This window comes from Euprymna scolopes, chromosome 18, assembly GCF_053919585.1.
Source record: "Euprymna scolopes isolate OS-2025 chromosome 18, ASM5391958v1, whole genome shotgun sequence".
NCBI classification, from domain to species: domain Eukaryota; kingdom Metazoa; phylum Mollusca; class Cephalopoda; order Sepiida; family Sepiolidae; genus Euprymna; species Euprymna scolopes.
In genome coordinates this window covers 82885572-82897791 of record NC_136499.1, presented here as the reverse complement: position 1 = coordinate 82897791, position 12220 = coordinate 82885572, and the positions used below count along the sequence as shown (strand labels likewise).

The following is a 12220-nucleotide window of genomic DNA, read 5'->3' as shown; positions in this document are numbered from 1 at the left end:
AGACCCATAAAAATCCTATTTGAAAATCTAGTATGACAGAACAATAGAAATCCTATTTGAAAATCTAGTGTGACAGACCAAAAAATACTATTTGAAAAACTAGTGTGAGAGACGCATATTTAAAAATCAAGTGTGACAGACCAATGAAAATACTGTTTGAAAATCTAGTGTGGCCGACTAATAAAAATACTATTTGAAAATCTAGTGTAACAGACCAAGAAAATACTATTTGAAAAACTAGTGTAAGGGACGCATATTTAAAAATCAAGTGTGACAGACTAATAAAAATACTATTTTAAAAACTAGTGTGATAGAACAATATTTAAAAATCAAGTGTGACAGGCCAATAAAAATACTATTTTCAAATCTAGTGTCACAATGAATGAAAATACTATTGGAAAATCCAGTGTGACAGACCGATGACATTACTGTTTGAAAATCTAGTGTGACAGACTAATGAAAATGCTATTTAAAAATCTTGTGTGACAGTCAAATAAAAATGCTATTTGAAAATCTAGTGTGATACACACAAACGTACTATTTAATAATCCAGCATGACAAAGCAATGAAAATATTATTTGAAAGTCTACTGTGACAAACCAATAAATATGCTATTTAAAAACCTAGTGTGACAGACCAATGAAAATAATATTTAAAAATCTAGTAAGACAGACAAATTAAAATGCTATTAGAATATCTAGTGTAACCGACAAATGAGAGTACTATTTGAAAACCTAGTGTGACATTTGCTATTTAAATACATATGCTATTTAAAAATCCAATATTACAGACCAATAAATATGCTATTTGAAAGTCTAGTGTTACAAACTAATAAAAATGCTATTTGAATGTCTAGTGTGACAGACAAATAAAATAATATTAGTAACTCTAATAAAAACACTATTTAAAAATCTAGTTTGACAGACTAAAGAAAATACTATTTGAAAATCTAACGTAACAGACCAATGAGAATACTATTTTAAAATCTATTGTGACAGATCACTGAAAATGCTATCTGAAAATTTTGTGTGATAGATCAATGAAAATAATATTTTAAAATCTTGTGTGACCAACAAACAAAAAAAGTATTATAAACTCCAAGATGGCAAACCAATCAAATTGCTGTTTGAAAGTCTACTATGACAGACAAATAAAAATTTTGCGTGACAGATCAATAAAAATACTATTAGAAACTCTGTTGTGAAAAAGCAATAAAAATGCTACTTGAAAATAAAGTGTAAGACTAATGAAAACACTTTTTAAAAAGTGACAGACCAATGAAAATATCATGAGAAAATCTAGTTTAGCAGACCAATTAAATTTATTTAGAAATCTAGTGTGACAGACCAATAAAAATGCTACTTGAAAATGTAGTGTAACAGACCAATGAAAATATAGTATTTGAAAATCTTGTATGACAGACAAATAAAAATACTTTTTGAAAATATGTGTGAGAAACCAATGAAAATGCTATTTGGAAATCAGGTGTGACAGACTAATAGAAATACTATTTGAACGTCTAATGTGGCAGATCAATGGAATTACTATTTAAAAATCCAGCATAACAGATCAATAAAAACAGTAGTTGATAATCTAGTGTGACACACTAATCAATTTGCTATTTGAAAATATAGTGTGACAGATCAAGGAAAACCTATTTGAAAATTTTGTATGACATGCCAATAAAAATATTATTTGTAAATCTAGTGTGACCGTCCGATGACAATGCTATTTTAAAATAGAGTATGACAGACCAATGAAAATACTACTTTTAAATCTTGCGTAACAGACAAATGTAAATGCTATTGGAAAATCTACTGTGATAGACCAATGAAAATACTATTTGAAAATCTAGTCTGACAGATCAATGAAAATGCTATTTGAAAATATGATGTGACAGACCAATGTAAAGACCATTTGCAAAGATCGTGTCAAAGACCAATGAAAATACTATTTTAAAATCTAATATGATAGTTCAATATAATACTATTTGAAAATCTAGTATAACAGGCCAACGAAAATGCTATTTGAAAATATAATGTGACAAACCAATGAAAATACTATTTGTTAATCTAGCGTGATATACCATTGAAAATATGTTGTAGCAAAACATTGAGAATACTATTGGAGCTTCTGATGCATTTCCTCAATTTGTCGGCAGTACTTCTTCGGCATAATCGTTTCACCCGGATTCCAGAAGCTGTGATGAATGACACCAGCTGCAGACCACCAAACAGTCACCATAACCTTTTTTGGTGCAATTTTGGTTCGGGAAGTGTTGTGGGACTTCTCCGGCATCCAACCACTGTGCCGAATGTCGCCCGTTGTTGTAGAGGATCCACTTCTCATCACCCATCACAATCCGCTTGAGAAATAGGTCATTTTTGTTGAGCATAGAAGACTCCTCAAAATGACGATTTTTTGATTATTGTTCAATTCATGCGGTACCCATTTATCCAACTTTTTGGACTTCCCTATTTGCTTTAAATGGCGAACAACTGTTGAGTGGTCGACCTCGACTTCAACAGCAACTTTTCATGTGGTTTTGCGAGGATCGGCTTCAATTAATGCTTTCAAATGTTTATCAATCGCAGTTGGATAGCCGCAACCATCTTCATCATTGAGGCTCTCATCACCATCGCAAAATTCCTTGAACCAACGTTGTGCCACACGTCCATTAGTGGTTCCTGAGCCAACCACATCAATGATATCACAAGCTGCCTCAGCAGCTTTTCAGCCTAGTTTGAACTGGAACAAGAAAATCGTGCAGATTTGAATTTTGTCCATGCTGTCGAAAAGCCTGCAAAAAAATGAATAAAGAGATTAAGAACGGTAACGAATAACACGATTCGATAGAGCGAAAAAAATGCATCAACATGACATATCATGTTGATACATTTTTTTCGCTCTATCGAATCGTGTTATACATGGCTATATATATCAATGAATTAATTCGGAAATATAAAAAGTAACATATGTGAGAAAACGATATTGTTTTTGCACCAACCTAATACTATATAAACCAATGAAAATACTATTTGAAAATCTAGTGTGACAATGAAAATGTTGTGGGACAAAACAATGAGAATACTATTTGAAAATTTAGTGTGACAGACCAATGTAAATACTGTTTGAAAATCTAGTGTGACAGACCAATGAAAATCCTATTCTAAATTATAGTGTGACAGACCAATAAAAATACTACTTGAAAATCTAGTGTGACAGACCAATGAAAATATAGTGTGACAAAACAAAAATACTATTTGAAAATACTATTTCAAACACCAGCGTGATAAATCAATGCAAATATTATTTGAAAATTTAGTGTGACAGACCAATGGAAATACAATTTTAATATCCAATGTGACAGCCCAATGAAACTGCTATCTGAAAGTCTAGTGTGGCAGACTAATGTAAGTGTTATTTTAAAATCTAGTATGACAAATAAAAAAAAAATCTATTTTAAAATCTAGTGTGACAGACCAATGAAAATACTATTTTAAGCATGACAAACCAATGAAAGTTTTCTGTGACAGATCAATGGAAATACTATTCGAAAATCTTGTGTGACAGACATATGAAAATACTATTTGAAAGTCTGTTGTGACAACCAATGAAAATACTATATGAGAATCTAGTGTTACAGATCAATGAAAATGCGGACCAAGTAAAGAATAGATACCTTGTAGCAGAAGACGACGACCGGCGCACTTTTCAAGTGACACCGGTGATACGACCTTGACATTGGCACAAGCACATGGCGTTGGTTGTTTATAAACACATCAAGTAGCAGACATGGTCGAATATTCACGAGCAACATTCTTTAGAAATATATTTACAAAACTTTGGAAGATTTAAAAGAAAATATATATATTTACAAAACATTTTTAAAGTAACAAAACGAACGTATTTAAATAAATGGATGTCTTTCTGAGTGCGTTTTTAATACATTTACAAAACCTTTTTATAAAACTTAGAATAATAATAATTATAATTATAATAAAATAAACAAATAAATTTAAGCCAAACTTATTAATTGCAGAAAAAAATATAAAATAACTGACTTTCCAGGACCTAATATCATGTTGCTTGAACGTATAGTTATTGAAGGCAATCTAAGAAGGATTTAATTATATTCAGTATTCGTCCAGTAATACTGCATGATTAAATTTTCATGAGAAGACCTTCATGCCAAACCTTGTCAAATGCTTTGAATATGTGAAAGTCCTAGCTTCCCCTGCCTTATCCAGTGCATGGTATATCCATTTAGAGATAACTGTTAGGATATCCGCAGTAGAATTGGCATGTTTAAATCCATACTATCGGTCAGAAAGAAGTTTAGCAAGAGGTGGTAGACTAGTAATTGATTGAAAAGGATTGATTTTCAGATGATAAGGTATGGCTTCTATCTGCAAAGACAAATTTGGGAGAGATTTTTATGGAGGTGTAAGATGGAGATGGAGGTGAACTGTCGGACAAGCAGTTCAACTTTCTCAGTCACCGTGCAAGCGACCTCCTTCATTCTCCATTACTCACCGAGCTATTATAAATTTTCAGAAATCACAGGTTCCTAATTTCTTTGACTCAATGGCTGTAGCTATTTATAATGATTTCTATAATGATAATGATAATGATTTATAATAATGATAATGATAATGATAATGATTTATAATAATTATTAATAATTATTTTTACTGGCTGTAGCTATTTATAATGATTTCTATCTATAAATTTTTGCCTATTTTTACTTGCCTTATGGCAGATGAATCGATAGAATGCATACTGCTTTTTGCTCAATAGCAGCTTCACAGGTTAAAATGAACCATTGGGGAGCGTGGGGCATGCTATAAAACTTCCTTGTGAGAACATGTGTTCCTTTAAGACATTCAGTTGTCTGATTTGCTGCAGGAAGAAAAAGGTATTACTCCATATGACATCTCTGATGTAATGTCTCATGACTTCCCAGGTAAAGAGTTGAAGGTGATGCCTACCAATATCACAGAGTCTGCAATCCCAAGTGAGCTATCGACATTTGTCACATAATCCTCGCATACTGAAGTCAAGAATAAACCCTGTGAATCGCTTTATTGCAGGTCAATATTTTTTTAATTTTCAAATTGCTATGAAACACAGAGAAGTGAAATTTGGTACACTGCAAGAGCGTAACACGGTGCTTTATTTCCCTGACTTTTGTGGAATTTGAACATATATTTTGAAAGTTATGCTAATTTTTCAATTTTCTGGTAATTTTAATTGTGTATCACTTTATTGCAGGTCTCCCAAAATGCCTAGAAAAGGTCGATTGACAGCTAGTGAAAAGGGACATGTTGTTGCAGGCCTTGCAGAAGGTTTATCTTTCATAGATCTAGCCAAGGAGCTTGAAAGAGATCGAAGAACATTGTTTTCATTCGTTGAAAATCCAAACATCAAACCAAAGAAGGACAAAAACACAAGAAAGTCAGAAATGCATGAAAATCAGCTTTGAAAATGTTCTTTTCACCGATAAGACTAGAGCAACCGTTGATGAACAGGTGGAGTCCTCTTGGATTCCCTACCCCACATCGATTCCGTCATCAATAGGGAAGTGGAGGTGTCATCTTTTGGATTGGAATAATCTGTGATGAACTAATTGGATCATTTTGAGTGCCAGAAGGTGTCAAACTAACAAGCAATAAAATTTTTGTTCCTTAGAAGCGCTGGTTGAGTTTGAATAAAATGAATACGTAATATATACGTTTGAAGCCAAAACAACGCATTATTACAAAAGAAACAGACATTTATTTTGTTTGTCATGTTAAGATTTTTGTTCCTTAGCAGCGCTTGCTGAGTTTGAATAAAATGGCAAAAAAAGGCATACTGAAGATGAAGGTTTCCTTTGATATATATTTATGAATTTTAATATAAATTTCAAACAAAATAAATGTCTGTTTATTTTGTAATAATGCGTTGTTTTGGCTTCGAACGTATATAATATGTATTCATTTTAACAAGCAACATATTTTAAAATGAGCATTTGTCACCACGGCTTGATGACCTACCATTCAATTGATTTTTATGCACAACAATGCACCATCCCATTCAGCCAAGACTACGACATCCTACCTTAAGTTATCAGACATTAGTGGAGAAAATTTGATGGCATGGCCACCTTGTTCTCCAGAAGTTATTGAACAGCTCTGGTCAATAATAACGATGAAAATTTAGGAAGGAGGTGTTCAATTTTCGTCAAACAATGAACATTGTATGAAGATTTTAGAAGTTTCCTATAGCATCACATCATCCCTGGAAAATTTCATCAATATGCCCTGTATTTAAGAATTCAGGTGATCGCTCATCCCCCTCTCAGTACAGGCCAATAAGTCTCCAGTGCGTCATGAGTAAGTTGCTGGAATCTGTGTTAAATACAGAAGTAATCAACCATCTCAACAAAAATAACCTTCTTTGTGACACTCAATATGGTTTCCGTTCTGCTAGATCTACAGCAGATGTGCTTACAGTTATATCTCATAGGATTAGCAAATCTCTCGACGGAGGCAACCTTTCTAGGGCAGTTGCTCTTCACATATCTAAGGCCTTTGATAGGGTATGGCATAAAGGTTTACTTCATAAGATCTGTAGCTATGGTATAGCTGGAAATGTCTTCTCAATTATTAAATCATTTCTTTCTGATAGGTTCATAAGAGTAGTAGTTGACGGGCAAAAATCAGAAGCTCACAGTATTAATGCCGGTGTTCCTCAGGGGTCCACCCTGGACCCAACTCTTTTCCTGATCTACATTAATGATCTTCCAAATCACATCCTTACATCATTTGTAGACATTTATGCTGACGACACTACCATTTATGGTAGCACATCTAAGACAGTAAACGACCAAGTTCTCTCCAATTCTCTATCCTCTGATCTTGAGCACGTAGTACAATGGGGAAAGGAGTGGCTGGTTACTTTTAATGCATCTAAAACCAAGCTTCTCTCTTTACATCATCAGCATTCTGATCCACATCTGGCATCAATTGAAATGAATGGCTCTCGTCTTGAGGAGGCCTCAAGTTTTGACAAGCTTCTGGGCTTGACCTTTACTCTTGATCTTAAATGGAACACGTACATCAAATCTGTTGCCAAGGCCGCTGGAAAAATGGTGGGATCTTTCTATCGATCCAGTAGATATCTCACTGCTGATGCAATTCTCTATCTATATAAGAGCCAGGTACGTCCAAGGATGGAATACTGTTGCCACATATGGGCAGGAGCTGCTAGAAAAGATTTGTCCTGCCTTGATAGGGTTCAAAATAGACTTTGTGGCCTGGTGGAAGATGTCCTTTTCTCTTCCTTGCAACCTCTATCTCACAGAAGAGATGTTGCTAGTTTGTCTCTGATGTATCGTTATTTTCATGGAAAGTGTTCGACTGAGCTTCCGTCTATGGTCCCTCCTCGCCTAACTTTCACAAGAAACACTCGTCTAGCTGTAAACACTATCAATAATTCCCCCCAATCTTTATCTGTCCCTAAACCTAAACATAGATTCCATGAACAAAGCTTCTTTCTTAGAACTGCACGCCTGTGGAATTGTCTTCCGTTTTCCTGCTTTCCGGCTGACTACAATATGGTTGTGTTCAAGTCTAACGTAAATAAGTTCTTGATGAGCCGTTCCATATAAGTTATCAAATTTACCAAATTTTCATTACTAATGATTACTATATTGTCCAATTTCTACTGTACACTCTTTAACCCTTATCCTTGAGTGGCCTCTTGGCCTTAATAATGTGGTGATGCCTATGTAAAAAAAAAAAAAAAAAATCTCAAATCTGCCGATTGACATCATCAGTTCACAAGAGGTTATTCAAAGTGATTTTGAAGCATAGAATTATGTTGATAAATATTTCCTTAAACAAAATAATGTGAAATTCTATCTTGTTTTTGGCTAATATTGTTACTGAATTTGTTCTTTATTTCATATAAACAGAAATATGAAGTTAGAATATTGTTTTATTACCGAAAACATACATTTTTAGACACTTGTAACAAAGTGATACACACTTAAAATTACCAGGAAATCGAAAAATTAGCACAACTTTCAAAATATTTGGTCAAATTCCCCCAAAATCAGGGAAATAAGATACTTTGTTATGCTCTTCCAGTGTTATACCAAATCTCTACGTTTCATAGCAATTTCTAAATTAAAAAATATTGACCTGCAATAAAGCGAAATGCAGGGTTTAGATCAAGAAATGGGGATTTGGAAGGCGAATAGGAAACATAACAGTCTGTGCAAGGAAATAAGATTAAGAAGCTATATGTCTGCCACCATCTGTGTCTGTATAGCTCGAGAAACTGAACCAATAAGTGTAGTGGGCATTAAATCACTAAATACATGTATCTGGACGCTAGTACCTAAAGAGAGGGTTGCATTTATATTGTCGTTGACTTGGTTGAGTCTTGAATCGAAGAAGAGTGGTAGAGGAAATATAAGTAACGCTTTGTTACAAGGTTAATCTGAAGCACATGAAGACTTCATTATCTAATTCTAGATTGTACTTTATTATATTGATTAACATGTTTCTGTGTTTTTTTTTTTTATGAGGTATTACAGATTAAATAAATATGTAACTGTTATGTAATAATTACATGTACTTCGCTTCACTTTCATATTTTTATGTTGAAGCCCGAAAATTCTACATCATATATGCTTTCGTGTCTGAATTGATTAATGAAATTGATTAAAACCAAGAGTCAATTAGAATTTTAGTCGAAAAGCGAATTAGCAGAAAATTGAACATGATATTGATAAAATACTTGAGCAAGAAGTTAAGAGATTTATATAAATATTATAATCTGAGGTTTGAAGTTGTCAAATGTATCAGAAGTCTTTGTCTAACGCAAAGCAACAAAACTTTTTGGTTAAAACGTCAAGCAGAAGTTCGCTCGTCACAAGTTGAGTCGAGTAGAGTTCGTTGTTCGCAACACGAGATACACGTCGACGTTCTCTATTCACATGTCTTAAAGGAGGAGTGGGAGAAGCGTTTAAGACTTAAACGCTTCTCCCACTCCTCCCAGCGACCCGTTTTATATAACGTTTCAGGCACACCTAATTTGCATATACCACATGAGATTGCTAGAGACCTATGCGTGACCGGAGGCTTTAAAACACAACAACCGCCATCTTGGGGCCTCTTTTTTTTTTCTGTCTTTCAGCCAGCTGCCGAGAGATTCTCGCCCGTTTCTGAAGTAGGTCCTCTCTATGTCTATCACATCAAGAAGTAAGATTTGACTCCAGGTTTCATCTGTGGACTGTCTTCATAAGATTATCATTGCTAATAATCCTAGAAGATATTAAGGAGGAATTGCAACAATTAAATAATCTCATCAAATGATATGCTGGATACTATTGTGTTGCCTTTGGAAGTTCTTCATTTTAGGCACTTTTTAATGCAGCTTTCAAGAAGTAAATTGATATAAAACTAACAATGATAACTAGATCATCGACTGTTGAATAGCCAAGATGGACCCATGTGCGAAAAACAGTGACATTGTTGTTTACTTTTGCAGTTTCTGTTACAAGAAGTTTCTCAAAACAATGCTTATCAATATTGTGTGGCAGATAATAAGACACCACGGTTGTAAGCATGGTGTATAGAAGTGTACATATAGTAAGATCATCTTTCGAGTTCGTTGCTTTTATTAATTGAACATAAAACTTTGGAGTTACTGAACTTTGACAAAATGATAAGCGATAAGAGTCCAAATTCAGGTAATTAAAAAAAATTGTTCTTCATTGTTTTTTCAATTAGCACCATTATAATTTTTTTAATTTCTTTTTGTTCTCTAAGAACAAGAAACGGTTTTAATAAATAGGGTCCCGGGCAACACATTGTATTGATACGCCATTGATACAAGCAATAAACATTCAAACATTTAACTACGTTTTGGACATGAACATAAGACTTTTGGGTATTCCTTTTTTTAAATTTTTTTTTATTACATTTTCACCTCAAACAAGGCACATTGCTACTTTGGTGTAGGGGGTTACTATCAGGGGCAACAATTACTGGGGTGCTGTGTAGGGATTAGGGCAGCAAGATATCGGTTCCCGTTACACTTGAACTTCTGCACGCCAGTACAGTTGGGGAAGCAGGGACCTGGGGAAGAAACTACTGGAGTAGAAAGATCTTTTAAATCTAAGGATCTCTACTGTGTGGGGGTGGAATTTAGCTGCCTGTCGGGTTTGTTGAGGGTGTTTACGTCGTGGGGGCACAAGTGCTTGCAGTTCGTCAGAGCATTCACCATTAAAATACTTGACAACCTGGATTTTTCTCTTATCTAAAAAGGATTTAATTATGTTTATTCTACCAGTGATACCGTATGATCTAATTTTCCTGAGGAGACCCTCATGCGATACCCTGTCAAAAGCCTTAGATATATCTAGAGCTACCGTTCTGCCCTCCCCGGCTTTGTTCAGTGAGTGGTATATACGTTCAGAGATTACAGTTAGGATGTCTACTGTGGATCGGGCTTGTCTAAAACGGGTCAGTCAGAAGTTTAAAAAATGTTATTCTTTCTCTTAACTTACACTTTCTTATCACAATGTTTAAAAACATTAAAAATAATAACTTTGCTTGAGTGTTTTCTTATTATAGGATTTTTTTTTTTTTCATTTCAAGATATCTTTTAAACACTGCTAGGAATATTACTCACTTGGGAGAATAAAATAATGTAGATTTCATGGATGTCGTGTATTGCGATGAAATAACAAAAATAAACGAGTAGACAAAAACACATCCATTTCCAAGATGTGTCCAAGTGTAGTAGTCGAAGACAAATTTTATATCTTGAGTGTAATCGTTGAAATAACTTAAGTATGACAAACTAAAAGCAAGTGATATTTCAAACATAACTCTAACACAAAAAATGATTTCTTCAACAACTAATTGTATTTCAAACGTAAGAATAACATGTGACATGAGAGAACAGAAAGAATACATTAGGACAAAATTTATAAATAGAATTTTTACTTTAACTTTTTGCGTCCATTTTTTTTTCATAAGAAACAAAGATGGGTGGATAATATGTTTGTGAAGACGATGAAAATGCCAAGTGGGGTTAAAATCCAACAAAATAAAAAATAAAATGGAGAGAAAAAGATTAAACTGCTTAAACATTTAAAAACATTATTAATATTGAATTGGGATTGTATATGATTTTTTGTTTTTGTTTTATGGAAACATAAGTGAATCCTGAATAAAATTAACCATTTCTAAAATTTCCAATAGATTTCCTCGTCCTTGCTCTTTTCCACATTTCCAACATTCTTGTATTCCTGATGCCTCTGCTAATACTATTATTTGTTTTTCTTCAGGTACAATACGAATATGATAAGGTAGAACAACTACAAAATCGGGTCATTTTGAAAATTAAAAAAATGGTGTTTTTTAAAACAAATCCGGTATGTATATTTCTAATATATATATATGTGTGTGTGTGTGTGTGTGTGTGTATATATATATGTAGGATTATCTTGTCCCCCTTGGGGGGCCCCGGATAAAATGGTGTCAAGGTCAGCATAAAAGGTCTCTTTTATTTCATCATGTGCATCAAGTGTTGGAGCATACGCACTAATCACAGTGGCCATTTGGCTGCCTGCAAGTGGGCTCATTGAGGTGGCGGATGAGGCTGTTCTTTATAGCAAAGCCCACGCCATGGATACGTGGCTCTTCTGCAGGCCTTCCTTTCCAAAAAAAGGTGTACCCGCCTTTCTCCTCCCTCAGTTGCCCGTCGTCAGCCAGTCGGGTTTCAGAGAGCGCAGCTATGTCAATTTAGAACCTCCTTAGCTCTCTTGAGATAATGGCAGTTCTTCTTTCGGGTCGATCACTTGTTTTGTTGTCCATGAGGGTCCTCACATTCCAGGTTCCAAAATATAGGCGTAAGTTTTCTTTCTTTTTCCGACCGCGTGGTGGTGATCCCTCTGGATGCGGTAGTCCAAACGGGTTTTTTTAAGGCAGGCTATTTTTAGGGGTACCTTTTCTAACCCCCCTCCCCTACTGGGGTGAGCAGAGTGGATCCTAAACAGGGCTGCTCAGTCATGGATGCAGCTGCCGAAAAACTCTTTCTGCCTCGGTCCGTGAGGTTAGCGACTGAATCTGGCACCCACTGCCTATGTGCCAGGTTGCAGCTAGGAGCTGCCAGACTACACTGTCCTGCTCCTACTTCCTGGTCGCCACAGGACTTT

At 34.7% G+C, this 12220-nt stretch overlaps 2 protein-coding genes across 6 annotated transcripts in view; both read left to right on the top strand.

The window, feature by feature from the left end:
* LOC145297671 (A disintegrin and metalloproteinase with thrombospondin motifs 3-like) overlaps positions 1 to 12220 on the top strand; it is a 1581225-nt gene that overhangs the window by 766635 nt on the left and 802370 nt on the right. For all 5 annotated transcript variants that reach the window (XM_080143852.1, XM_080143853.1, XM_080143851.1 and 2 more), the window contains exon 7: positions 11351 to 11437. In XM_080143852.1, the coding sequence (XP_079999978.1) occupies positions 11351 to 11437 (87 nt within the window). The remainder of the gene's footprint in view (positions 1 to 11350; positions 11438 to 12220) is intronic.
* LOC145297670 (uncharacterized) overlaps positions 1 to 12220 on the top strand; it is a 247201-nt gene that overhangs the window by 109876 nt on the left and 125105 nt on the right. The gene's annotated exons all lie outside the window — the stretch shown is intronic.